General features: G+C 35.3%; 13 protein-coding genes and 5 pseudogenes across 18 annotated transcripts, besides 3 other annotated features; 10 read left to right on the top strand and 8 right to left on the bottom strand.

The window, feature by feature from the left end:
- Positions 1 to 3,352: part of a mobile genetic element that runs on past the window's edge.
- TVAGG3_0459870 lies at positions 89 to 886 on the bottom strand (annotated as a pseudogene). The gene has a single exon. A coding segment is annotated over exon 1 (798 nt).
- Positions 988 to 1,423, bottom strand: TVAGG3_0459860 (annotated as a pseudogene). The gene has a single exon. A coding segment is annotated over exon 1 (436 nt).
- A 93-nt stretch (positions 3,353 to 3,445) lies between the features above and the next one.
- Positions 3,446 to 4,216, bottom strand: TVAGG3_0459840 (protein of unknown function, DUF4106 family; the record flags this gene model as incomplete). Its single annotated transcript, XM_051235013.1, has 1 exon — positions 3,446 to 4,216. The coding sequence occupies one exon, from the start codon at positions 4,214 to 4,216 to the stop codon at positions 3,446 to 3,448; it is 771 nt and encodes a 256-aa protein (XP_051092837.1).
- Positions 4,217 to 6,080: 1,864 nt separating this feature from the next.
- TVAGG3_0459830 (protein of unknown function, DUF4106 family) lies at positions 6,081 to 6,670 on the bottom strand (the record flags this gene model as incomplete). The annotated part of the gene is made up of 1 exon (XM_051235012.1): positions 6,081 to 6,670. A coding segment is annotated over one exon (590 nt), but the record flags the coding sequence as incomplete, so codon positions are not given.
- A 1,256-nt stretch (positions 6,671 to 7,926) lies between these two features.
- Positions 7,927 to 7,963: a mobile genetic element.
- Positions 7,964 to 8,678: 715 nt separating this feature from the next.
- Positions 8,679 to 9,416, top strand: TVAGG3_0459810 (RNA polymerase II transcription regulator recruiting protein; the record flags this gene model as incomplete). Its single annotated transcript, XM_001304877.1, has 1 exon — positions 8,679 to 9,416. One exon carries the CDS (start codon positions 8,679 to 8,681, stop codon positions 9,414 to 9,416), a length of 738 nt encoding a protein of 245 aa, XP_001304878.1.
- Positions 9,417 to 10,495: 1,079 nt separating this feature from the next.
- On the top strand, positions 10,496 to 11,218 carry TVAGG3_0459800 (RNA polymerase II transcription regulator recruiting protein; the record flags this gene model as incomplete). The annotated part of the gene is made up of 1 exon (XM_001304878.1): positions 10,496 to 11,218. One exon carries the CDS (start codon positions 10,496 to 10,498, stop codon positions 11,216 to 11,218), a length of 723 nt encoding a protein of 240 aa, XP_001304879.1.
- Positions 11,219 to 11,867: 649 nt separating this feature from the next.
- TVAGG3_0459790 (phage tail repeat-like family) lies at positions 11,868 to 12,383 on the top strand (the record flags this gene model as incomplete). Its single annotated transcript, XM_051235011.1, has 1 exon — positions 11,868 to 12,383. A coding segment is annotated over one exon (516 nt), but the record flags the coding sequence as incomplete, so codon positions are not given.
- Positions 12,384 to 12,825: 442 nt separating this feature from the next.
- On the top strand, positions 12,826 to 13,188 carry TVAGG3_0459780 (uncharacterized protein; the record flags this gene model as incomplete). The annotated part of the gene is made up of 1 exon (XM_051235010.1): positions 12,826 to 13,188. The coding sequence occupies one exon, from the start codon at positions 12,826 to 12,828 to the stop codon at positions 13,186 to 13,188; it is 363 nt and encodes a 120-aa protein (XP_051092834.1).
- Positions 13,189 to 13,206: 18 nt separating this feature from the next.
- On the top strand, positions 13,207 to 13,449 carry TVAGG3_0459770 (serine threonine-protein phosphatase family; the record flags this gene model as incomplete). Its single annotated transcript, XM_051235009.1, has 1 exon — positions 13,207 to 13,449. One exon carries the CDS (start codon positions 13,207 to 13,209, stop codon positions 13,447 to 13,449), a length of 243 nt encoding a protein of 80 aa, XP_051092833.1.
- A 4-nt stretch (positions 13,450 to 13,453) lies between these two features.
- TVAGG3_0459760 lies at positions 13,454 to 14,299 on the bottom strand (annotated as a pseudogene). Its single transcript has one exon. A coding segment is annotated over exon 1 (846 nt).
- A 265-nt stretch (positions 14,300 to 14,564) lies between these two features.
- Positions 14,565 to 24,765: part of a mobile genetic element that runs on past the window's edge.
- TVAGG3_0459750 lies at positions 15,708 to 16,225 on the bottom strand (annotated as a pseudogene). The gene has a single exon. A coding segment is annotated over exon 1 (518 nt).
- TVAGG3_0459740 lies at positions 18,732 to 19,541 on the top strand (annotated as a pseudogene). The gene has a single exon. A coding segment is annotated over exon 1 (810 nt).
- TVAGG3_0459730 (DNA/RNA polymerases family) lies at positions 19,705 to 20,037 on the top strand (the record flags this gene model as incomplete). Its single annotated transcript, XM_051235008.1, has 1 exon — positions 19,705 to 20,037. A coding segment is annotated over one exon (333 nt), but the record flags the coding sequence as incomplete, so codon positions are not given.
- On the top strand, positions 20,227 to 20,490 carry TVAGG3_0459720 (uncharacterized protein; the record flags this gene model as incomplete). The annotated part of the gene is made up of 1 exon (XM_051235007.1): positions 20,227 to 20,490. One exon carries the CDS (start codon positions 20,227 to 20,229, stop codon positions 20,488 to 20,490), a length of 264 nt encoding a protein of 87 aa, XP_051092831.1.
- TVAGG3_0459710 (HNH endonuclease family) lies at positions 20,540 to 21,223 on the bottom strand (the record flags this gene model as incomplete). The annotated part of the gene is made up of 1 exon (XM_051235006.1): positions 20,540 to 21,223. The coding sequence occupies one exon, from the start codon at positions 21,221 to 21,223 to the stop codon at positions 20,540 to 20,542; it is 684 nt and encodes a 227-aa protein (XP_051092830.1).
- On the bottom strand, positions 21,256 to 21,840 carry TVAGG3_0459700 (uncharacterized protein; the record flags this gene model as incomplete). The annotated part of the gene is made up of 1 exon (XM_051235005.1): positions 21,256 to 21,840. One exon carries the CDS (start codon positions 21,838 to 21,840, stop codon positions 21,256 to 21,258), a length of 585 nt encoding a protein of 194 aa, XP_051092829.1.
- TVAGG3_0459690 (uncharacterized protein) lies at positions 22,564 to 23,142 on the top strand (the record flags this gene model as incomplete). Its single annotated transcript, XM_051235004.1, has 1 exon — positions 22,564 to 23,142. The coding sequence occupies one exon, from the start codon at positions 22,564 to 22,566 to the stop codon at positions 23,140 to 23,142; it is 579 nt and encodes a 192-aa protein (XP_051092828.1).
- On the top strand, positions 24,036 to 24,727 carry TVAGG3_0459680 (organellar and viral DNA polymerase type B; the record flags this gene model as incomplete). Its single annotated transcript, XM_051235003.1, has 1 exon — positions 24,036 to 24,727. A coding segment is annotated over one exon (692 nt), but the record flags the coding sequence as incomplete, so codon positions are not given.

The raw sequence follows: 24,765 nt of genomic DNA, 5'->3' as shown, positions 1-24,765 counted from the left end.
GGACACATATTTCTGAATGCTTGGAAGTCATAAAAATCTGAAACATCTATTCTGTACATTTTTATAAAAATAAAAAAATAATATTTTTTTATTCTTGACTTTGTTGTTCCATTTGTTGCATTTGTTGTTCTTGAGCTATTTTTGTTGAAGTTGTTCTTGTAATACAATACTTTCACCAGTTGCATCTTCCAATTCGAAACTTTCTGCCGTCATTGACAAATACATAGGACATAAAAGTTTTTACAGGAACAAAGTTTGCGTCAACTAATGTCAACGTTATACTTGCCAAAGTGTTTGAGTTCACTAAGGTTGAAAATTCTGCATTCGAATGAACAATAGGCAAACCAGCAGAGAAAGTATTGTTTATACGCATAAGTATCTTTTGGTCATAATAGTTTCTGTCGACATTCGAATAACACTTTGAACCTAAGTTTGAAACAATATATAAGATTGGTGTGCTTAATGTCAATGGAATAGACATTCCTTGTATGACACCTTTTCCTGTTATAGGAAACTGTTGGTAGTAAAAACCAGAAATAAGTTTTGTATTATAGCTCATATCGTTTATAGTAAACTCAGTCGGACATCCAAACATAATGAAACCTGCTCTAGTTGCAGCACATGTTACATCCGTCCTTAAAGTATTAAATAAGTCAACAAAACCTGTTGGTGGTATATCTGAGTAAGTATCTTCAAAGGAGTATTTTTTACCATTCACAACAATAAAGTCTTCTGGTGTCAAAAGAGCAAAACAGGCTTTAGTCGTCATTGTGTTTAAGGTTAGTTTACAATATCGTCCTTGAGGACTTTGTAAGTTTGTTGTTATAGAATTATATGACTCAGGGTTTTTAGTCGTAATAGTATAAACCATTATGTCTTCTGCCATTTACTTAGCAAATAAATTTTAATGAAATGTTGTGGTCGTCAAATATTTTTATAACGTCTGGGAAACTATATTTTAAGTTCAACGTTTCACCTCCTTTCATAACGTATATCTTGTCAATGACATTATATGAAACACCACAGCAACTAATGTCGGGTTCTATTTCTTTGATGTTTATATCGTCTGCCTCTGTCAAAAGTTCAATAGTTCTTTCAAAACTTCATGAGGTGCAATGACATATGAGTTCACTTTTACAGGGTTGTGTTCGACCAAGTTTAACATTATACTTAAAGCTTGACAAATCTTCTCCTGAGTTTGAAGTTTGTCTTTAAGTTGTTGGTAGTCGTTTCGAATATCTGCAACAGAACTTAAATCTCTGCTAACTTCAGGATATGTTGGTTCTTTTACAGGAACAATTGTTATACCATCTTCGTCTTCGTATGGTTTCCCCACTTCAACATCTCTGTCTTTGACATTGACAATAACACTTTGACTGTTTGTTTGAGTTGGTGAATTTAACTTCACATCTGCCACCGCCATTAAACCTTTTGAAACACTTACGCTTTTATTTTTCGGAAATGACATTTTACTTCGAATAAAAATATGGACGTATTTGAGTATCTCTTCGAATTGAAGCAAAACAAGGTTTACACACACAAACAATACAAATACATTGACAGAATAGTTCTTTACACAAACAATGGAAAATGTTATAGAATAGCAGTCTTTGCTGAACCTAAATATTTTCATAAAGCAAAGAAAGTTGGTATAACCGAGATGGTGAAAGTTCTTGACGTTGACAAAAATATAACTTCAAAACTGACCGATATTACTAAAGGAAAGTTTATAATACAATATTATGTCAAAACTGGCGTACTGTCAATATTTGACGGAGAGAAGTCAGTTCAAGAACAACTTACTGACCTGCTGCCAAAATCTGCTCGATGGAAGCTGTCGTTATGCCAATCTGAGGAGCCCCAGCAGGTTTCATCGAACGAATCTTCAAAAGAGCATCTTCCGTGAAAAGTGCTATTGGTTTTGTAAACTTCTTTGCTTTCAATTCATCTGGACCGTCTCTGTCACCAGTATATTGTATTTGAACTGTACCAACAGTTGAAATACCACCCATAAAGTCTTCTGAGTCAGCAAATGGAATGCCAAGCCAAAAGTTTGAACGGTCTCCATTTGTATATTGAGTTTTTTGACCTCCTGTATGAGTCCATACTTTCACATATGGCATAATAGAACTTTGCATTTCAGGGTTAATGGTCGTTGTGAAGTTGTTGTTAAAGTTCATAGCATCTAATGTCAAGTTGTATGACCTCATATCCTCAACTGTAGAATATTCTTCTCTTGGATAATATTTGCCATCTATGTTTATATGATATTTAATACCGGGGTTGTAGAAACAAGAATAGTCATTTATAGTTCGTCTGAACAGTACAAAACATAGTATCTGCATGTTTCATTGCAGTTGTTAAAGCAATATCTGTTCTTGCACCCGGGTCAGCACTTTGGTTTCCAACTTCACCTGCAAAGTCTTTGACAGATATTTGGTGTATAGGGAACATAAGTGGAACTGCAATATATTTGGCAGCTAAAGCATTTGAAATATCTGGGTCCAACATATAGACTGCAAGTCTGCTTTCTATTCTCTTGCATTCAAATTTTTCGCATGTGAACTTAACTGGGTCCCAAGCAGTTCCAGCAGCATTGAAATAATAGTTTACTTCATTGTTGAAGTTTGAGAAACCAAAGTCTAAGTCAACTTTGTCTTTGCAAAATTCGGCGAATGACGTTTGATTTGTCCCTTTACGTCTGTAATAGTGAATGGGTCTTGTGTTGGTGCAATGACTAAGTTATTTTTGCTTGGAGTAAGTTCAATAGAAATTTTTCCTGCCCAGTTTGGCAAGTATCTTAAAAACCTGAAGATGAGGAAAGATGACAAAGGAACTCTAAGTTTCAGTTTTACTTTGGTTACTGCTGCTGCAGTTTGTCCAGAAAGGTTAACATAAACTCCTGGAACGTTAGGGTCAAGTCTTCTTATTTTCTCAATATTTGCATACTGGTCTGTTTGTTCTCTAGCTTGTGGTTGTACTGAGTTCTCAAAGCGAACCATTCATAGTTTGCCCATGTTACTGTTTGAACTAAGTCAGAGTTAGAATATATCTTATATCCCATGAAAACTTCTGGAGCATATTGGTATCCGACATAGAAAATTCCATTGCAACCTTTCTTGTCAGACAACTTGGCAGAAGGTTTTATTTCAATGTCTTGTTCCACGTATAAGAATGAGTTGTCAATAGAAATAATATGAAACCTGTCGCAAGCAATATCTACTGTTGTTGAAGAACCTTCTCCAAACTCACCTACGTTTCCATAAGAAACAGCAGTTGTATATTCGTAAGTTCCAGGAACTATTTCTGACCTTCTAATGGCATTGTCGCATTCGTTATACCATTCGGAAACATTTCCGTTCATGGCATCCAAAACTGTTGGCGTTATATTCTGAGCGGCGTACATTTCATATGGGTAAAAATATAGAATAGTTGGATTTATATATCATAATTGTTTCGGACCAAGCTTTACTTTCTTCCTGACTGAGTTTTGTTGCATCTTTGCCTTATGTTCACCTAGTATGTTGTAAATTTCCCATGTCCTTTTTGCCTTTGGGCTCTGGTCGCCCATCTCAGGTAACCTATATCCTAGAAAGATTTTGTCATAGTCTGTATTTGAGTCTTCGCTTATTGTTTGCATGACTCTTTCCTGAGTTTCCGGTTCAAGCTCTTCAAACAGTGCCTGACCATATGGAATATGCTCGTTTCCAAATATATGTTTTTGTAGCCATTCTGGTTTTCTTTCCATGTAACCAATAATATCTTTTGTGAATGGGAAAGCTTTTACCCAATGTTCCAGTCTTGCGTCATTTATTTCTGTAGTTGGTTTTATTTTGTCAAGGAACATGTTTTTCAATACTAACATTTCATTTGGTACTGTCCATTTGAGTTTTCTTAAATATTCATCCCTTCTCTGTTCATTGTCTGCAAAGTAAGTTTTTATGACATTTTGCAAACTTTCGTTTGCAAGGTCATGTACAATAGGTTTCTCTTCCTTCTCTCTCCTAACTCTCTTTCTAAACTCTTCACCAAATATACCATCTCTATGGTTCTGTGTAGTTCTTTGAGATAAATGTTCTAGAACGTCAGGTGTTATATTTCCATCAGCCATGTTCATTTCATACTGGTCCAAAATATCTGCATCTTTCATATCTTTCAATGGCATTAAAGCCGCGCTGAAAATACCAGCTATATCTCGTTCACCATTCGCTTCCATTGCGTCTACAACTTCTTGGAATTGTGGTTGTAAGTTTATGAACCACCTATCCGGATTAGCTTTATGACCCCATCTCATTGTAGTTCCATAGTCTGCAGAAACAAAAGTAGGTTTGTTTCCATATTGGTTAGGTTCTGAATGAACTTTAAACAATGTTTCATTTCTATATGTTTTGTTGAAATTTAACCTTTTATTTTCACCGAGTTCATCCAAAGATTGAACGTTATATGCTCGTAAGTAAAAAGGATTGTTGTATTTGCGTACATTTTCTTTCAGTTCTTCCATTCTTTGCTGAATATTTTCATCTGATGTTGGAGTCTTTTGTATGTCGGCGAACATTTTTCGATATTCTTCTACTATGTCAGCCGAATTTTTCTTAGACTCTTGGAAAGATTCCATATTCTCCGCATACTCTTGTTGAGGGTCAAGATTTTTCGGCTGTTCCAAATCTTCATCTAGTTTTGTGAAGTTAGTTTCCAAAGGAGGGACTTGTTCGTTTCCTTCAGGCTCTTCTAGCTGTTGTTGCTGAACTATTTCTTCCATGTCTGGTTGTATCTGAACTTCTTCCTGTGGAGTTTCTTGTACCTCATCTGGTGGCATTTCATATATTCCGAGACCGTTTTTAACAAGTTCCCTATTTAAGTCATCCGCATTCATAACCCTTTCTTCTTTCGTTCCGTCTCTATTTTTTACGCGTTTCATGAAGATAGTTGAATCATCATTTATCTCTGACACCAAATATCTCGGAGTAAATTCATTCATGTCATTTGGATGATATGCTATTAAATCATATCCCTTAGCGAGCTTGTATTTTCCAGGTTTGAAATTATATCCCATTTGGTGCTGAACCATAAAGCTAAATAGGTTCGGGTCAGTATTTCCTTCCTTGAACTTTCTAATAGCTTCTTTATATCTGTCACTAAAGTCAAGAGTATCTGGGTAATCATAATTTTCCTTAAGCATTTTTAAGAATTCTTGGTTTCCTTGTTCTCTACTTCTTTTATGTCCTTGCTCTGTTTGTGCTGGTTGTTGTGCTGGTTGTGGAGGTGGTTGTTGTGGTGCAGGGTTTTGAACTGTTGGTTGCTGTGCTGGATTTTGAACTGTTGGTTGTTGTGCTGGATTTTGAACTGTTGGTTGTTGTGTTGGTTTTGGTGCATGCCTGTGTCTGTGTCCATGTGACGATGTAAATGTTTTAGGTAGTCCTGGTGCAGGTGCTTCTCTTGGAGGGTTTGGTGGTATATAAGTTCCACTAGCTAGTATATAAGTTCCACCAGCTGGTATATAAGTTCCACCAGCTGGCACATATGTTCCATCTGCAGCATAATGTCCTACCTGACTTTTCGTTCTTAAGAAAGCATTTACTAGGTCTGTTTTGGTCTGTTGTAACTCTTTTTCTTGACTTTCCACAACAGTTGCTCTAACGGCGTCATAGGCACTTTGAACTGCCTGTCTCGTTGCTGCATCTGTTATTTTCGTCATATTTTGTGCTACTTCTTTTAACTCTTTGTCGAAACCTTCAGACTTCAGTTTCTTTCCAGATGAGAAGTCGTTCACTAGTTTCACCTTACTATGAAGAGCTTCGAAGGCGTTCTTAAAGTCAGCATTCATTAAAGCTTCATTTGAACTGTCTTCATCCGCTTGTATTTTTGTCCTTATTGACCCTATAAGTTGGGCTGCTTTGGCGTTGGCTTGGGCATCTAACCAGTCATTATTAGCTTTTATATATTCTGCGCTTTTCATTGCCTTTTGCATGGCTGCGTCGTTATTTTTACTTTCTTGTGCTAAGTTTTCATACTGTACGGTTTGGTTTTGCAACTGTAAAAGTTTTTCTGCCTTTACATTTGCTTCAACTTCTTTTTTATACTCATCGCTATCCATATATGTCTTCAGGGCTTTTTGTTTTATCTCTTCATCTTTCAGTACTTTATATTGAGTAGTATGGTTTTTCAAATTTATAACATCTTGTTCCATTTTTGCTACTTCTGCTGCTTTTTCTGACACTTTTTTCGCATATTCCTCTGTACTTAGTTCTTTCAGTTGTTCTTCTTTCTTCTTTTTCTCTACGTTTAACTCATTGAGTTTCTTTGTGTGTCTGTCATATTCTAGTTTCTTTTCGTTTTCACTTATTTGTTTCTGTATGTCTATGTTTGACTTTTTGACATCTGTTATTTGATTTTTGAGTGAACTCAAATTCATTTGACTTTGAGGGTTATAAGCTGTTCCGTCTGCAGCTCCACCATAGCCTGCCATTTTCGCTAAAAGTGCCGCTCTTAAACCTCCACTCTGTGCACCAATAACTCGGTTTAAAAGCATAGGGTTGCTTGACATTTGTTGCAACATAGTGGGGTCATTCATCATTTGTTGTTGCAACTGTTGTTGTGGTGTCAGTTTTACTATTGGATGTTTCAATGCTCCCTTCCTCTTACGTATATTCTTACGTAGCTTACGTGGCATTTTAAGTGAAGTAAAAAACGGTTTTTGTGGTTTAAAACATGCGGCTGTCACTTTTTTGTTTGCATATCTCTTATATAGTGAAAAACGGTTTTGTCACTTTTAAAAAACGGAGTTGTCTGTCACTTTTTAAAAACGGTTTTGGTTTTGTCACCGGCTGGTCGGCTGGGGTTCGGTCCTCCTCTTGGGTCTTGGGCAAAATTCTTAGGGCTAGAAGGGGCGCAGCCCCTGGAAGCCCCTCATACCTGACCTACTTACCCATACTAACTATATTTTGAAACCTTTTAATCAATAAATAAGTTTTTGAAATTCCTCCTTTATATTGTGAAACACAAGAATTAATTAATTGTTTTTGCTCAAATGTTGGTGGATTTGGTTTTCTGCCGCGACTAACTTTTGGTAATTCGATTTCTTGAAGTTGAAATGCTCTTCTTATTGTATTTTCGGCAACATTCAATTTAATTTTACCATTTTCCAATTCAACTTCCTTTCCCACACTTTTGTAAGATTCACCTTCTTCTATTCTTCTTTTAGCTTCAAATAGCCATTCTCTGCTTATAGATTTGGCAGTAGTCATAAAAGTGGTCCTTCTTTTGTGATAAGATTCAAATTTGATTGTGGATGATAAATAAAAATCAAAAATAATTGTTATAATTTAAATGAAGAAGTAATTTAAAACGATTTTATTTATGATCAAATTTTATATATTTTTTGGATCAAATCCATTTTAATAGAATTTATATACTATTCATCTATTAGTAAACACTACCGTATATTATTTTTTAAGCTATCTTATTTTTTGAAATTTTATTCAAATCTTTGGTCGCAAGAAGAATTGCATGATAAATAAAAACATTTAATCAAAGTCAATTTTATTTTTCATATTCAAATGGACTGAGTGTTAACATTTAACATTTTTTGCTAATTGTCGTCAAAAATTAGGCGTAAAGCAAAAATTGATATTTCATATGGTTTTATGATAGATAAGCATTATATTCCCACTCATTATATTCGTAAATTGTGAGGTTTATCCTTCGCTTTTAAGATCATTGAATTTGATTTTTATATAAAATAGTTATATATTAGAAAATAATATGAGTTTATGTGATATTATTTTTCAGAAGATTTCATTCTATATGCCTATGAAAAGTACTCTCAAAACTAACTTTTCCTAATTATAATTAAATCTAGAATATTGTATTATGCTTAGTATTATTTCATTTTTCTCATTCAATTTAGAATTTACAAATGTCAAAAAATTGAGAGCTGTCGCTTTTGATGAATTTCTGTTTATTACAGTATAGATTTGAAAGTATATTCAATATGATTATTTAAAAACAATTTTTTGAAAATCAATCGTTTTATCGAAATTCTAATTTGATATTAATTGGCCATTTCTAGTGTTAAAATCCAGATATTATTAACTATTTGATGTTTTCAAAAACGAATTTTTGATGATTGTTTTTATGATTTATACCTCTCAATTAATAAATCATCACAAAAAATTATATGTCTTCTCACAAATAAAACCAAACATATCATTTTTGAATACATTATCCTTAATTGATTAATAATTTGGTTTCTTTTTATTGATACAATAATACACGAGTCATTATATTTTGTGATCAAACGTTCGCAGTCTCACTTCAATTCTCTTTAATCAACCATCTGATTTCTAACATTTTATCCGAATATTGTCAAATCAAAAAAGACCAAAATGTCAGGAATTTTGAAAGGAAAAAGTGAATTTCCTACATATTTTTGAATACTTTTTATCTCAAAAAAATTTGAAATGTTTCTTTCAAATTCCGTAACGCTATAAACTAAACGAAACATTTATTTTCTAATTTTAATCATATATTTCCAAAAATTTGATACGTAAAAATCACAAACTAAATTGAGAACTCTTCTTTCAATTTTTATAATAATTAGACTCATTACATTTTTCGACTTAAGAACATATAAACATCATTCTCGATTTATAATTTTTTTTTCTGTCATTTTTCATTTAATGACATCACCAGACGTACTTCATTGCTATGAACAAGTAATGGTAGGTCTGCAAGATGAAGCTAATGAGCAGCTTCGGAACATCATTTATAAGTTCATTGTTAACGAAATTGATTTAAAAGATGCAAAACTTTCAAGCATTTCTTTAACAGGTAACTCGAACTTAATTGACAAGCTACAGCTATTTATGAGGTACAACGATGATGACGAAGATCCATCGTCCTCCTCGGAAGACACTTCCTCCAAGAAGAAAAACAAGATCTGGTCCCTTGCAGAAGATCACAGATTGATCATTGGAATCCACCGCTATGGCATCAAATGCTGGTCTTTAGTTTCAGAGTACGTTGGTAACGGACGTACAAGGTGCCAATGCCTTCAGAGATGGCAGAGGTCTCTTAACCCTATAATCAACAAAAACCATTGGGCTCAGAAAGAAGACATTGCATTACTAAATGCAGTCCAAAAATACGGAGATCATAGTTGGACAAAAGTTTCCAATGAAGTCAAAGGAAGAACTGATATCCAATGCAGATACAGATATCAGCTTATTACTTCCAAATACCCCGAGGCTCTTGGATTGAATCCAACGACCTATATTTGTATGAACTACGATAATCAGCCACCAAAGGCCCCCGAACGAAAGAAAGTCGAGGTGGCTGCCCATATCGACATTGAACAAATTATGTTCTTAAAGGATATTTCCTCAGATCCAACATCTCTTTTTAATTTGTGCGAGTAATTGTTTAATTTTCGATTTATTTTTGTAAAAATTTGAAACAAAATAATTTTTGATTTTGCTTTTTTCCGGAAGATCATGGAGACTCTTAATGGATTGGTAATGTGAAGGATATATCATTATTAATTTTGCTGTTTGTTAAATTTGAGGATGCTGTGAAGGATATACCATCAAAAATTTGAAAAAATATAAGAGTTGTAAAACTAGCTTTGGTAGCATATTCTAATGATGATAATTAGAAATTATAAAAACTGTTAACTTTACAATTCTGAAATCGGAGGTGTTTTATGTATGATTTCGTAACAAATGAATAATTTTTAAGCTTTTTTATGCCAAAAAAAGGGACAGTGTTATAAAATCTTAGTTCAATTCTTTCGGATATTGTTTGATAAAGCTGTTTTTATTAATTAATTAAATTTTCTAAACAATTTGTATAGTGATAGTATAATATGTGAACTCTTAATGAAAGTTGCATTCATTTCTATTCGCGAATTTGATAACTAGTTTATTTTTGCTAACGTTGATGAATATATATAAATTAAGTACAACTCAACAAAGATATTCGGTTTTCATGATAAAATTATCAAAGCCCTGAAAGAATCATTATCTTTTAAATAATTTTCAAATAATGATATACCATTGCTCCTGAAAAATATTTATATCAAAATATGCGTTCATTTACGTCGCCCTCAAAGATATTCCTTCTTCTCAAAGAATTTTCAATTGACCATCGAAATTGCCATGGTTTAACATTGAAACGAAGGTTTTAATTTTTCCGAATCATATAAATTAATACAAGTGTATCTATATATGCAAGATTCATCATCGATAATGAATAATCTGCGGTTTCCCTCATTTTAATTGTGACAAAGTAAAATATCTCCCAAACGTATCTCTCAGAAATTTTTGTATGTGTGCTCAAATTTTCGCTTCAAAAATTTTTACTACCCAGTCAATTTAATTATTAAAACTGATATTACTACTCTCACTATTATCTGCTAAAATGATTAAAATTAAATTTGAAATTTCTTCATAAATTTCATTCAACTTTCATTAAATTATACAATTGTGTTGAACAGTTAATGAGTGATAATACAAGCGAAAATTTATACAATGAGCTTATGGTAGGTGTAGCCCATAATCAAATACAAGAAATTCGCGTATTATTTTACAAATACATCTTAAATTCGATAACAATAGATGAAGCTCGAAAATCATGCAAAGAAATAACAGGATCTACTGATTGCATTGAAAAATTACATAAGTTTATCGAACTTCAAGACACTCCTTTGATTTACAATAATAAATTCGAATTTTCATCAATACGTAAAAATAATAGTTGGTCATCAATAGAAGATCAACGTCTGATATCTGCTATTCATAAATATGGTACATCAAACTGGGGATTAATTCGAGATTTTATTGGAACCAAGAGATCATCAGCACAATGTTCGCAAAGATGGCTTAGATCACTTAACCCTCTAATAAATAAATCTCATTGGACTCCAGAAGAGGATTATAGGCTCTTAAATGCTGTACAAAAGTTTGGAGAAAAATCTTGGACAAAAATAGCAGCAGAGTTGAGTGGACGAACAGACTGTCAGTGTCGGTATAGATACCAACAAATAGCGAAGAAATTTCCTGCAGACCTAGGGGTTAATGCTAACGACTATATATCCAAGTACTGTACCGAATGTATAATGAAAAATTCTGAAATTAATAAAGAAGAAAATCCTCCTGCTAAGATTATTAAGGATGATAATGACGTATCGATATTTGAAATGATGACAGAGCTCTTTGAATGATTTTTATTTGTATTAGTTTTACAAATATATCTAGGAAATATAGAATGGCGGCTACCAATATGGTTTTGTTATAAGTCACTTAGTCGAATTCTGGTTTTTATTTTTGTTTTGGATTAAAATATGATTATATATAAATAATATTAGTTTAAAAAGTAAAGTTGTTGATTCTCTCTTAATTCTAATTGTTTTGTATAAATATCGTAAAAAAGTAAAAATAATTCTACCTGAATACTTCTATATTAATATGGAGAAATGTACCGGACTGTAAAAATTATTTTTTCAAAGAACAATAATATTAAATGTGTAGAAAATAATAAAATTCTTCAATAGAAAAGCTGTAAAGGGAAGTAAATAATAATTCTACCTGAATACTTCTATATTAAGGTCAGGTAAGTGGGGCTTCCAGGCACTTCGTGCCCTCTAGCCCCGAAGATGTTTAGTATAAATGAAGTTTTTATTCGGAAAATTGTTAGTCTTCTGGTGTGAATTCGGAGGACTCTTCTTCTTCCTCCATTGCTTCTGGGAAGAAGCCTTCTTCTGGGTCGAAAACATTATATAATGTGTCGCTTTTCACAAATTATATATGTTTTCATGTTTTGTCACTTTTCTGTCACTTTTCAGGAAAAAACATTTTTATTATTATATATAAATGAATTTTACAAAACCACCGTTACCGTTCTTTGGAAATAAGAGTAGATGTAAAGATATTATATTGAGAGAACTTAAGAAACTACCGAATGGTCTAACATTTGTAGATTTGTTCGGTGGAAGTTTCTATATATCCCATTTGTGTCATACAATATTCCCAGACTCAAAGATTATATGCAATGACTTCGACAACTATATGGACCGTCTCAAACATATTCCAGACACAAACAATATATTGAAAGAGTTAAAAGAAAAGATACCTATAGGTAAGATGGAACGTATACCATTAGATAAGAAAAATATTGTGAGAGAGGTTTTGAAAAAAGCAGAATATATAGACTGGGATAGTATATCTGCTAGACTATTATATAGTGGTTCTATAAGAGTTCATGACATTGAAACACTTATGTCAAAAGTTTTATATCTTAACTATACAAATGTTTTCAAAGAGGACATAGAAAAATATATTGAGGGTATAGAGTTTGTGAGATGTCATTGGACAGAGTTGTATGAAAAATATAAAGACAAGGAAAATGTTTTCTTTATAGTGGACCCGCCGTTCTATAACACATGGGATTTTCAATACCAAGTAGATTGGACTTTGAGAGACTCTTTAGAAACTTTAGACGTTATACATAACCATCCATGCTTTTACTTTACATCCGATAAAAGTGGTTTGGAAACTGTTATGAGATGGTTAGAGGACATACATGACTATGAGTTTATATATGACAAGATAGAATATGAGAGAGGTCCTATAAACTGGAGAAAGTGTCATAACAAAGAAATTTTATTAGTAAGTAAATGTGGTTTGAAATCGGATTGTTAGTTTTAGGTTTTTTCCATTGTGTCATTTATTTATTTGACGTGGCAGAAAAGTACAGAGAATATGAAGATGAACCAATGCCTGCAAATGTTCAGTATATGTACTCGTAAGAGATATTTTTATCTAATATTAAATGGACGCACAGAACTTAGCGAATGCACAGCAACCTGGACAACCAAACCCAGAGAATATTCCAAATGAAGTTAGAATACAAACTGCAATGGCAAACTATGGTCAAGTGCCAACAGATGTACAAATGCAAACTGCCATGTCAAATGACGCTGCGTTAGGTTTGCCACCATGGTATGCAAATATGAGATGGAAAGAGTTTTATACAAACCCTGAAGTGGGATATAAACAACTTTATGCAGATGACGCGAACACAGGAGTTGACCCAGAATATGTTTTCTACCAGAGGAGAAACAGAATGTATGAGCTCCAGTTAAAGAATGCTATGGAACTCAACAGGAAACGTAAGAGACTAGGCGGACATTAGATTTTTACATATAGTAAAATGGGTTTCTTCAGTAAGATAGGAAACTTCTTTCGAAATGTTGGAAGAGGTATATGGAATGGAATAAAATCTGTCGGAAAAGGAATTTGGAACGGTGTCAAAAATATTGGTAAAAGAGTAGGTCAGTTCGTTGGTATTATACCTAAAGACCCTGAACCAGAAGAGCAAGCTCCTGTTATACAACAGCCTGAACCTGCACCACAGTCTAGTTGGCAACCAAATCCAACACCTCAACCGTATTAAAAAATTATATTTTTACCGTTCGATAGTAGTTGTATATGAAACTAAGTTCTAAGTAAAACGCATGGTATAATGGAATTATTCTTTTTCTTCCATCTGTAGTAAACCATACTTGAAAGTCTGAAATACTTCCACTCGGCGGTTCATATAACTTTGTAGGTTTTTCGTAAAAGTCATTTGCCAAGCATAAGAAAGAGTTTTGGGCGCCAGAAAATGAAGCATGAACAATAATAGCAGCTGGGTCGAAAACATTTTCATATGTTCCATTAGGGTTTTCGACTTCATAAAAGTCTGGGTGTACTGGATATGCTGCAGGCTGATTTAACATCCTCATAAATCTATACCATGCCAAGTTGTTATATTTTGTAGAAATATAAACGTTTTCTCCAAGGTCTTCTATTTTATTGATTTTAACAGTTGCATTTTTCCTATCATAAATAATATCGAGATGGTATTCTCCTTCGTCAATGTTATACTGGTTTGCATATTCGATATAGATATCGTTTATTTTTTCTTGAAAGCTTGAAGAGTTGTTTCTAAATTTATAAGCAAACTAACTTGTAAAAGTTTTCCCTGTTCAAATTTCTCATACATACGTTTTTCTTTGTATAGTATCGAACTTCAAAACCGACCGTAAATGGGAAACCATGTATGGCTTCTGAAATGAACTTCATTCTACGAAAGCCAATAGCTTTTGTGACGGATGGGTCTCTTAACCATCTTAATGGGTAGTCAAAACGATAGCCTTCATGCTTTACGGTATCTGTCTCAAACTTTTGACCGACATTAGTAAAAAGTTCATCTAATGGTTTAGTTGTAGCAACTCTAGAATTTTCTTTTCTATTGGAAGCATATTTTATCTAGAATAAAAATGTCGAAAGATATTGCTTCCATAAGAAATACAACACAACCGACAACTCATTATGCAAGCTCTAAATAAGAACACAACAAACTTTTCAAACTATTCTAAGATATCTGAGTCATTGAAAGAAGGAAACTTAAAACTGACATTAAACCCAATGACAGATGAGTTTCTGTTTCAAGACAATAAGAACCATACTGTCTGTATAAATCCAACAAAAGGAACTTTAAACGAGAAACCTATAAATGAACTTCTTTTGAAGGCAGATGTGACAACAAAGCTGACAAAGAATATGTAGACGATGCAATAGCAAAGAAGAAGAAAGAGCTAACAATGCTTATGCAACAAAAGAACATACTCATCCTGAACTAGCAGACAAAACATATGTTGACAATAAAATGTCAAGTGAAGTGACAAGAGCTGAAAACGAATATTCTAAAAAGACTCATATACATTCTATATCTGATATTACAAACTTACAAGAAACATTAGAGACAAAAGCAAATAAGACTCATACACATACCATTGCAAATATTACAAACTTACAAGAAACCTTAAACAGGAAAAGTGACGTTGGACATACACATACCATTGCAAATATTACAAACTTACAAGAAACCTTAAACAGGAAAAGTGACGTTGGACATACACATTCTATATCTGAAATAACAGACTTAAACGTTAGCCTTGAAAAGAAAGCAGACAAGAACCATACACATGATTTCTTCACAACTGTTGCTATAGAAAGTATTGAAGGAACGGTTGAAGAAACTGGTGGGGATGTATTATATTGTAAACCTCCTAACTTTCCACAAGGTTTAACATCGGATGACGACATAACGACGATGAGAAACATTAGATGTAAAGATGTTTATGTCATGAAGGATGAACATAATATTAAATTCACTGCTCAAGATTTATATGACAAGAAAGCAGACAAAACAGAGCTTCAAACATTAAAGACAGAAATACTTCAAACATTATATCCTATAGGCTCTATTTATACGTCAATGAACTCTACCAGACCAGAAGTAGTACTTGGTTTTGGAACTTGGACTCAAATAGTCGACAGGTTTTTGTATTGTGCAAACTCTTCAAAGGAAACAGGTGGAAGTAAAACGATTTCAGGTGAAAATTTACCTGCACACAGTCATTACATAAATTTAAGTACATCTCAAGAAGGTTGGCATAGGCATAGATATTGGGGTTGGACAGGAATGACAAAAGGTAAAGGATATGATGTTAAAGACGACGTTAAGTTTGCTATAAATTGTTACTGGGATGACACTTGGGGAGAAGGAGACCATACACATCACGTTTCAGGATATACGCAAACAACGGGACAAAGTAAAGAATACATGCCACCTTACATGACAGTTTACGCATGGTATAGAAATGCTTAGTCGTCATTTTCAACTTCTTTAGCATATTCGTCAGGAGTTGTCTTATATTTGTTAGGAACTGTCTTTGAAAGTATACCACCTTGAACTTTGACAAGTTTGAAACGAGGTCTGGCAATAGTAGTTTTATCTTCTGCTTGCAGTGTGTACATTTTGCCATGTTTGCCTAAAACTTCATAATATTCTCTTGTATACTTTCTTCTATTTTTACGAACACGAATGTGAGTACCTGTCGGGTTCCCATTGTTGTCATAGTCAATAGTATTTTCATATGGGTCGCGTTTAGGTATTTCTATTTTTACTTTGTCACCTTTCTGAAGTTTGAAGCCCGGCATTCTTTCTTGTTTGTCTCTTTTGACTAAATTATTAAATATATAGTCTTTCTCTAAGTCAGGGTTGTTTTTCATTTCTTCGGGGGAGTGGTTTCCCAAACCTTTTGTTTACGGTTATTGTAAATATTTAAAACTTGTCTCATCTTTGCCATGGAGAAGTGTCTATACTTGTCGTCATATGACATTTCATTTGCTTCACCACCTTGTGGTTGGTTTAAGTCTCTTAACATTTTTATACAACCGTCAATGACACCAAGAGCAGAATGGTTTTGGTCGACAATGAAATATTGTTTACATTTTTTGAACGCAGATAGTTTTTAATATCATCTGATTTGAAAGAACTTTCACAGTCAGATGTCAGTTTTGTTGGATGGTATTTGTCAACGAATATTGTCAAAGCAGTTTTCACATCTAAAATATTTTTGGACCATAATGGTATGGCTTCACAGTATCTTGTTTTTGACCAACAAATATTAACCAGTATGGAGGTCCATCTGTTCTAACTCTCGGAATGTTTTCCAAGATATCCATAAACCAAGCATTTGGTGTTGAACTAAAGATTTTTATCATGAGTGCTTTCTTTGTCGCTTTAGAAACATAGGGTTCTTGTTTGGATTCGTCATTTTTTAACCCATAAGAAATGGGTTTATTTGGCGCATTAGCAGGAGTTGCATCTAGATTTTTACCCGCAGTGGAACAATAGCCAGAGGTGCATTTGGAATTGGAAGGCAGATTTTGAGTACATTAGGTATACTTAAAGAGAAAGCACAACCTATTATACAAACTGTACAGAAAGGTTGGGATGTAGCACGAGATGCAACAAATCTTATTCCAAATCCTGAAACAAGAGGAAAAGTTCAAAGGATGGATGGACAATGTAGGAAGACAAGCAGGAAACTATTATAACAAAGCAAATGACTACTATAACCAAGCAGGACACTATATGGACCAAGGTGAAAGATTCTTTAACAGAGGATATAACCATGCACAACAATGGGTAAACAATAACCAACCTCAACCGCCTCAAACGTGGGGAATGTAAAGTTTTTTACTGAGATGAAATGAACAATACAGCATTGAGACAAATGGGTTCAAGATGGATTGTCGACTTCCAGCAGTTACACCACGTGTTTGTCAAGTTCTTCCTATACCTCAGAAGTTTTAGACCGACTTAAAAAACAACAACAACCAGTTTGAAAACAAACCAAACTAAAATTTTTTACTGAGATGAAATGACCGAAGAAGTTGAAACGGTAGATTTGACACCACAAACAAAAAGTTCAGAACCATTGTCAAAACCTGTCAAAGAACTTACAGATGAAGAGAAAAATTCAATAATAGAAAGTGCCAGGTCTGGAAATACAAACCCTAACTACAAAGTCACTTTTCATAAAAATGGAACGGCTAGTATCTCAAAAAAGAGAACAGACTCTCACAAATAAAATATTGAAGTCTGAAGGAGCTTTCGAGACAACAGATGGAAAAGTTTACTTCACTGACCAACAGTTCATTATAGAACATCTCATTGACTTAGAGTCGAAATATTCTAAACTTTACAACAAACACAAAAAGTTGAAAGGAAACAAAAACAAATGGCATATGATATTTATGAAGATGTTGACGACACAACTGTTCCTGCAAGTGAAGTAAAGTCAGAGGAACCGAAAAGTGACGAAAAACCGATAGAAGAAGAAAAAACCAAAAACTGAAGATAAACCAAAACCAAAGTTTAGTTTCCAAACTAAACCAAGTCAAACCTTCATTAGCTGTATGGGTTGGCGTCAAAGACTTATGGCAGCAGGCGGTTATGTAAAGTAAAGAAAAAAAATTTTTTTTATTTTTATAAAAATGCCCCCATATAGAATGGATAGAAAGTCTGCTAGAATAAAAGCAGAGTTGCAAAGATATGGTTGGAGAGTTTCGAAGAATTTTAAATATAGGAAGGGAAGACCCATAAAACTATGACAAATTGTCTGGTCTTCGCTACGAAATGGATTTGGAAACAGCGTGCCAATTATCCAAACAGACTAGAGAGGTTAGAAGAAGAACGTCTTATGGACATGCTTTCGATGTTAGTGAACCTCAAGTTGAAGGACACGACGGCTTTGCCAGATTCTACTGGAAACATGACGAACAATTGCATCCTTTGAGAAGGAAAAAGGTAGTGCAGAGGATGGTCATGCTCCCATGGAAAGAACAAGATATGCATATGAAAAGTATCGTGAAGTTAGAAGTCAAATTACATCTGGTCGAACCTTTACAGTAAACTTTGACGAAGGAAAGAACAAAGAAGGCTTCATGGGAGTACTTGCTGCAATTCAAGACGGAAATAAGAAAGGACACAATCTCAGATTGACCATAACAGATTTGGATGGTCACATTTACTATGCACATGGCAATGAACAAACAGCCGCAAAACTTCTTGACGCTTTCAAGACTACAAAGAGAGAACAAATGGTTGACTCCGACTCAGACATTTTGAATGCAATTGAAGGAATTGCAAGTGTCAAGTTCGAATGGTACCAACCTAACCCTCAAGCAGTCAGACAACATGCTGGATACTTCCCCTTCATAAATAAGTCTGACATTGACTTGACAAGGTATGGAATTTACAATTCAATTGAAACAATTGTCAATGAACCTTGTATTCTTACATGTCTCAGGAACTCTGGTCTTGTTACAGATGAGAAGATGAAGTATCTTGAGTCATGTGTGAAGACAAGGTACATTCTCAGAGGTCAATTGGCAAAAATTGCACCGTTGGCAAATGTCAATATCCGAGTCAACATACCTACAGCTAAAGGTTCTTCACATGACGACTATGTTGTTGAGTTCAATTTACCATGGTTGAAGATTGTAATTGTCCACAACCACTTCATGTTGAACGAAAGTCTTACAAACCCATTGTTCGGAAAAGGCAAGTGCAACATTGTCAGAGCTGTAAACATTCTTTTCGAGAAAGGTTTGTTGGAACCAATTCCAGATGACAAGCTGACAGAAACTTTTGTACCAAAAGACGAAACAAACTTTTCACTGTTAGCAAGACCAAAAGTTGTTCCAGACAAAGTTCTAGTACAAAAGAAGTACACAATTCCACAAGGAGTTGGATTGTTCGGATACCAACCTGAACCAGAAGAACTTCCAATGAGGTTGCAAGAACTTCAAGATGCTATAAACAAACTTCCATTGAGACATCCAATTGACGTCAAATTGTATTGGAGAGCATCTGAGTTAGGTCAGAAGGTTTTATATGAAACAGGTTGCTTCGACGATGTTTATGAGATAACAGGAGAAGTTTCTCAGAAGATAAGAGACTCACTTGAATTTCCACAAACTGGACCAATTGGTTGCGACAAGTTCGACTCAAACGAAAAAGATATACTATGTCGACCTTAACGCTGCGTACATGAGGTTTGTCCAATATATTCCGACTGGAATTCCAAACGAAGATGGTGAGTTCCCGGGAAGGAACTATACAGTTGGAAAAGTCATACAACAACTGTATGATATTAGGAAAGCTTCAAACCCCAAACTTGCAATGACACTCAAATTGCTTATGAATTCGACATGGGGATATTCCATTAAGAAACCTCAAGAGATGAAGAGTAAACATTATGAGAAGGTCGACAACTTTGTTGAAAGGTTTTCTCCTTTTGTTTTGAAGTACGAATTCACTCAAGGTCAAAGTGGCTTAGTAACCACATTAAAACCTATTGTCGAACATTGGTCTTACCCTCAGTTCGCAAAAGCAGTCCTTGACAACTACAACAAATTCTTCTCCGAAGTCAAATCGAAAGTGAAGGTTTACTATGAGAACATTGACGCACTCATGACGAACGAAGAAGGATACAACAAACTCATTGAAATGGGTTTAGTCGGTGAAAAGATGGGTCGATTCAAATTGGACAAAATTTTCACCGAAGTTCATGTAATATCGAAAAGGAAATATTGGGGCATACTTGAAGACGGCACAGAAATAAAACATTGCATGAAATAAAAAATTTTTATATTCCTTCCTAGCTAATTTCCGTTTAATTTCATGGTCGCCCTCGGAGTCTTTGAATCGGACAGGTCGAGTTACACCATTCTTGGTCTCAAACTCATATATAACCTGTTTGTCTGTATTTTCGTCGACTATGGCACGAGACACGAACATTGACCAAACGGACAAAAAGTGTCATTTCGGATGGTCAAGCAGCCAATCGCATTCGAGCACTTCGAAGAAGCCTTACGTTCCAAGGGAGAGGGTGTCTGGTGCAAGGCAGAGGTCATGAAACTCTACGAGCAGTACATCCTCAATGCCTGGGAGGACAAATCGTCCTTGGATTGGCAATTCTACCAACTTCTCTGGGACGACCTCCTACGCAACTGGGATAACGAAAGAGTCCAATTCAAAGGTCGGGAACTAATTTTGCAAATTACCCTTAATTTAACATACTTATCCAAATAAACACCTAAATTTACTTGGGGTTTCCCCCTAAAATAAAATTTTTTTACTCTTAGAACCACTCGAGGTTCTCCTTACGGTTGTTGAGCTTGTCACCGTCAATGTGTCTGACCTTCGTCTTCTTGTCTGGATTTGGAACCCATTGAATTGCGACAAGCTTGCCCATGGAAATTGAACCGCGATTCCGAAGGTTAAGGTTCAAGTGTCCCAAGTTGTTGAGGACTGGGGTAAGAACCTTGCCGGTCTCCCTGTTGCGGATTTTGTATGGGTAGGGTTGGGAAATTTCGTAAGCGTCATCGGCAACAAGGGTTGCCCAAACTTCCTCTTCTTCGTGTTTCTCTTCTTCCTCTTCTTCCTCTTCTTCCTCGACAATTCCTTCTTCAATTCTGTGTTCACGAATTACGGTGTTGGAGGTTCTGTCCTTTCCGAGTACCTTCCAGATGGCATCTATCTCTTCGAAGAAACGGTAGATGAGTCTGGCAAGGTCTCGGTTCTCTCTCTCGTAATTGCGCAAGGTTTCCGCGAAATCGTTCAGGCATTTCTCATTGGAAGCTTGGTTCATGAGGACATCGGCTTTAAGTTTGGTCATCTCTGTCATAAGACAACTTTGGAGAGTCTTAATGGTGTTTGTCAGATGAGCTTTCAATTGGGCAATTTGAATTTGAACTGGGCGCTTGTCTGGCAACCTTGAAAGGACATCTGCCATTGAGTTTGGCTTCGGTGCTTGTTCGGACATCGAAAAAATGAAGTGGTTTGAGAATGGCGGTTTTACTTCAAAAAGCTTGTTATGACAGTTATGTCATACAACAAGTTTAAAATAATATCTTGTTCTTCTTCTGAACGTTTGTTGTCTCTTCCGATAAAAGTTTGGAACATGAGAACCAAAAAACGTTTTTTGAGATTGTGGAAGAGTTCAGGCAAACGTTCATATTCCGGATATGTTGGGAGCAGTTCGAAACATCTGAGCTGACTTTCGGACAAAATTGGGACAATGTCAACAAATTCATCTTTGGTCGGACTGCTTGAAGGTAAGTCCCTTACATGTAAGTAGCTCTGGTAAAGTCTTCTCATTTCTGCTAACTTTTGGAGTATAGCTTCGTAGTTTAGAAGTTTTAATTTTAATTGTCTTATTCCACTCTTGACATCTAAACGGTAACTATCCATGAGGTCAAGAGTAGCTTTGGTAGCTTTAAGTGGAGCTATCTGTTCCTTGACTTGTGCAATTTTGGTTGCAATTGTGATTTGAGCTCCTTCAAGTTCGCCGTCTATGTCGTTCTCAACGTCTTCAACTATGGCTTGAAACTCTTCATCGGTCCATTGAGATTGGTGTGGGACGAATTTAACTTGCTTCATTCAAAAAATGAAAAAAAATGTTTTTACTCTAAACGTTAAGGTTTACTGAACTGGTTAGATGTCGCCTTCACAGGTTATGTAGAACGGCTGACCAGAGAAGTGAAGGAGACCCTTGAGAATTTGGTTCATTCTTGGGAAAGGGTTCTCTCTGTTTGGAAGTTGTATCCAAGGACGCTTGGCAAAGAACTTTATAATGGCTTCCTTCTTTGCTTGCTTTATGTCGTCGTAGGCTGTCCCGTCTGGTATTTGAATTGGAATTCCAGTCGAAGTCTCGAGATTCAAGGCAGCCCTTCCCGTTATCCAACCGCTAACAAGCTTGCCTTTTACATTCTGCCTGAGGAAGTCTTTAACAAGCTCGTTAATTTCAATTAGGTAAATTGCCTCGTCGGTAGGTTCGACCTCGACCATTGCTACTGTCAGAAAAAGTACTGCTACTGTCAGAAAAAGTACTGCTACTGTCAGTAAAAGTACTGCTACTGTCAGAAAAAGTACTGCTACTGTCAGTAAAAGTACTGCTAGGAGCAGTAAAAAGGAAAATTTGAGAGGGTTTTCGACGATAAAGTACTGCTACTGTCAGTAAAAGTACTGCTACTGTCAGAAAAAGTACTGCTACTGTCAGAAAAAGTACTGCTACTGTCAGTAAAAGTACTGCTACTGTCAGTAAAAGTACTGCTAGTAGCAGAGATTTTTATCGTTGTGGTCCGACGGTTAAGCCACAAACGAATGTCCGACGTACCACCAACCGAGTCCATTCCCAAACCAGAGGAACCTAAAGAACCACAACAGTCTCCTCGGCAACCTCAGTTCCAGCAAGTACCTCCGAATTACTACCAATTTCCACCTCAAGGTTACTACCCACCACAAGGCTTCCCGAACTACCCTCCTCAGCCTATGCCTTACTTCCCCAACCCTTGGTTGTTCCAGCAAGCTCCACCCCAGCAATTCCAATCTCAATCCCAATCGAAGAGAGACCAAGAGTTCGAAGAAGGTCTGAACCGTTTACGCAAAGATTATGCCACAGCCCCTATGGAAGACGACAGGCTTTCAGTCTCTTCCCTCAAATCGACCGATTCGACTCGTACCACAGATTCGGTTCGTGACCGTGAAGACTACCTCAAGCAGTCTGAGAGACTCTTCATCCTACAATCATTTACAGTTGGAGCTCTCAAGAACATGCGCAATTACGAAGGTCAAACACCAGCTGGAGACCGCAAAACAGACGTGCTTACAAGAGCAGTCCAACTGGTCAAGACAAAGACTGAGATAGTCGACTTCATTCTTGCAGCTTGCCCATACAAGTAAAAAAATAAACAATTACGAGTTAAACTTTTTATTCTTTCTTTTCTGAGTTGTTTAGAGCTGGTTTCTCTTGTAGGAACCTTTCGTACTCTTCCATGGTCATGTAATTGCGAATTTGGTACGCAATTCCAGGTTCGTTGTTTTGAACCTTATGTATGTAACGCTTCCATCCTCCTCAGGGAAGTAAGCTGCTAACATCTGACCAAGTTTTCTCGGTGACTCGGAGCTCATAAAAATGTCACTTTTTAAACGTTAAGTTTTTAGTCTTAATTTACCCTTTGTTTACCCTTTGTTTGTCAAGGTAGTATTGGAGTGCAATTTCTCCAAATTCTCTGTGTCGGAGTTCTTCAGCATTTTCCAAGGTGTCCCTGGAGAACTCAAAGAAGTTGTCAAGAACATACTGCCATGCTGCTCTTCTGAGTTCGTCGGTATTTTGGAAGTGTTGCACCTTCGAGTCTTCGGACATGAAAAAATGACACTTTTTCTATTAAACCGTTTTGGCATTTCTCATGAGTGAGTATAGTTCTGCCGAACCATTGGAAGAGAAGAAGTACCCTTGCTGGCAAAAGACAAAAATAGTTGCCTTAGTTGTCATTGCAATTGTACTCGTAATTGAATTCATTGTACTTCTCTTCACGTACATAAAACTCAGCAATGGTATTTGCTTTAAGAAGCTACCATCTTACTAAGACTAAACACTTAGATTTTTCAAGCTTGACTTTTTACAATTTGAATTTTGTTGCTGAATTCAGCAAAAATAATGTTTAGGTGAAGAGGTGAGATCTCACCCGTTTTTTCACCTGTTTTTTCACCCTCGTGAATTTTCATGAATTTTCCCGAAATAAAAAATAAAGTTAGTTTTATTTTATTTATTTTTTTTATTTTGTATAAAAGATATGATTTCAACAATCGGCACAACAACAATACAAACAACTACAGCACCAAACTCGTTAGTTATGAATCCTACGTCAATGTTAGTAGAGATGAAAAACTTCATTCCTTCTTCATATACTTTCGAAACAAAAATCCAGAAGATAAAGCAAGAACTTTTAACAAGTAATTTAGACTGTAGTGCGAAAGATGAAACAAATGAACAGTATCTTTATGAAATGCAGGACATTATTGACCATTTACCCAAATTGCCTGAAATCCAACAGCAAAAACTAACTATTCCTGAATTCGACGAAATAGAAGTCAAAGCAACTGACTCAGTAGAAATAAAGAAATTCATACGTAAAGTAAATTATGAATTCCTTGGTTTTCATTGCAACCATAAAGTTATGGACAAAGATTGCGACATGTTATATAAGAACATCTCTGACATATATAAATCCGAAGAATTTAAGACATACGACAACTTTGTTTCATTAGTTGCAAAATGTGTTTGGGAAATAAGAGATAAAGATAGAAGAGGTAAGGTATGGCATGAACAGTTAAAACCAGCAGCTTTTGAGTTAAAGAAAACCATTGACGCTTTAGTTGTTTTAGCTGGTAATGTTTCAATGTATAACGCAAAAATGAACCCGCAATGTTCTAAATGTAAAGCAGCAATGAGGAAATATAACTACTCCGTCAAAGAGATAGAAAGAATGCGAAACGACTATGCAGACTTAAAGAAAGAAGCAG

The sequence above is a fragment of the Trichomonas vaginalis genome, chromosome II (assembly GCF_026262505.1).
Source record: "Trichomonas vaginalis G3 chromosome II, whole genome shotgun sequence".
In the NCBI taxonomy this organism is placed as follows: domain Eukaryota; phylum Parabasalia; order Trichomonadida; family Trichomonadidae; genus Trichomonas; species Trichomonas vaginalis.
This window is presented reverse-complemented; position numbering and strand designations above follow the sequence as displayed.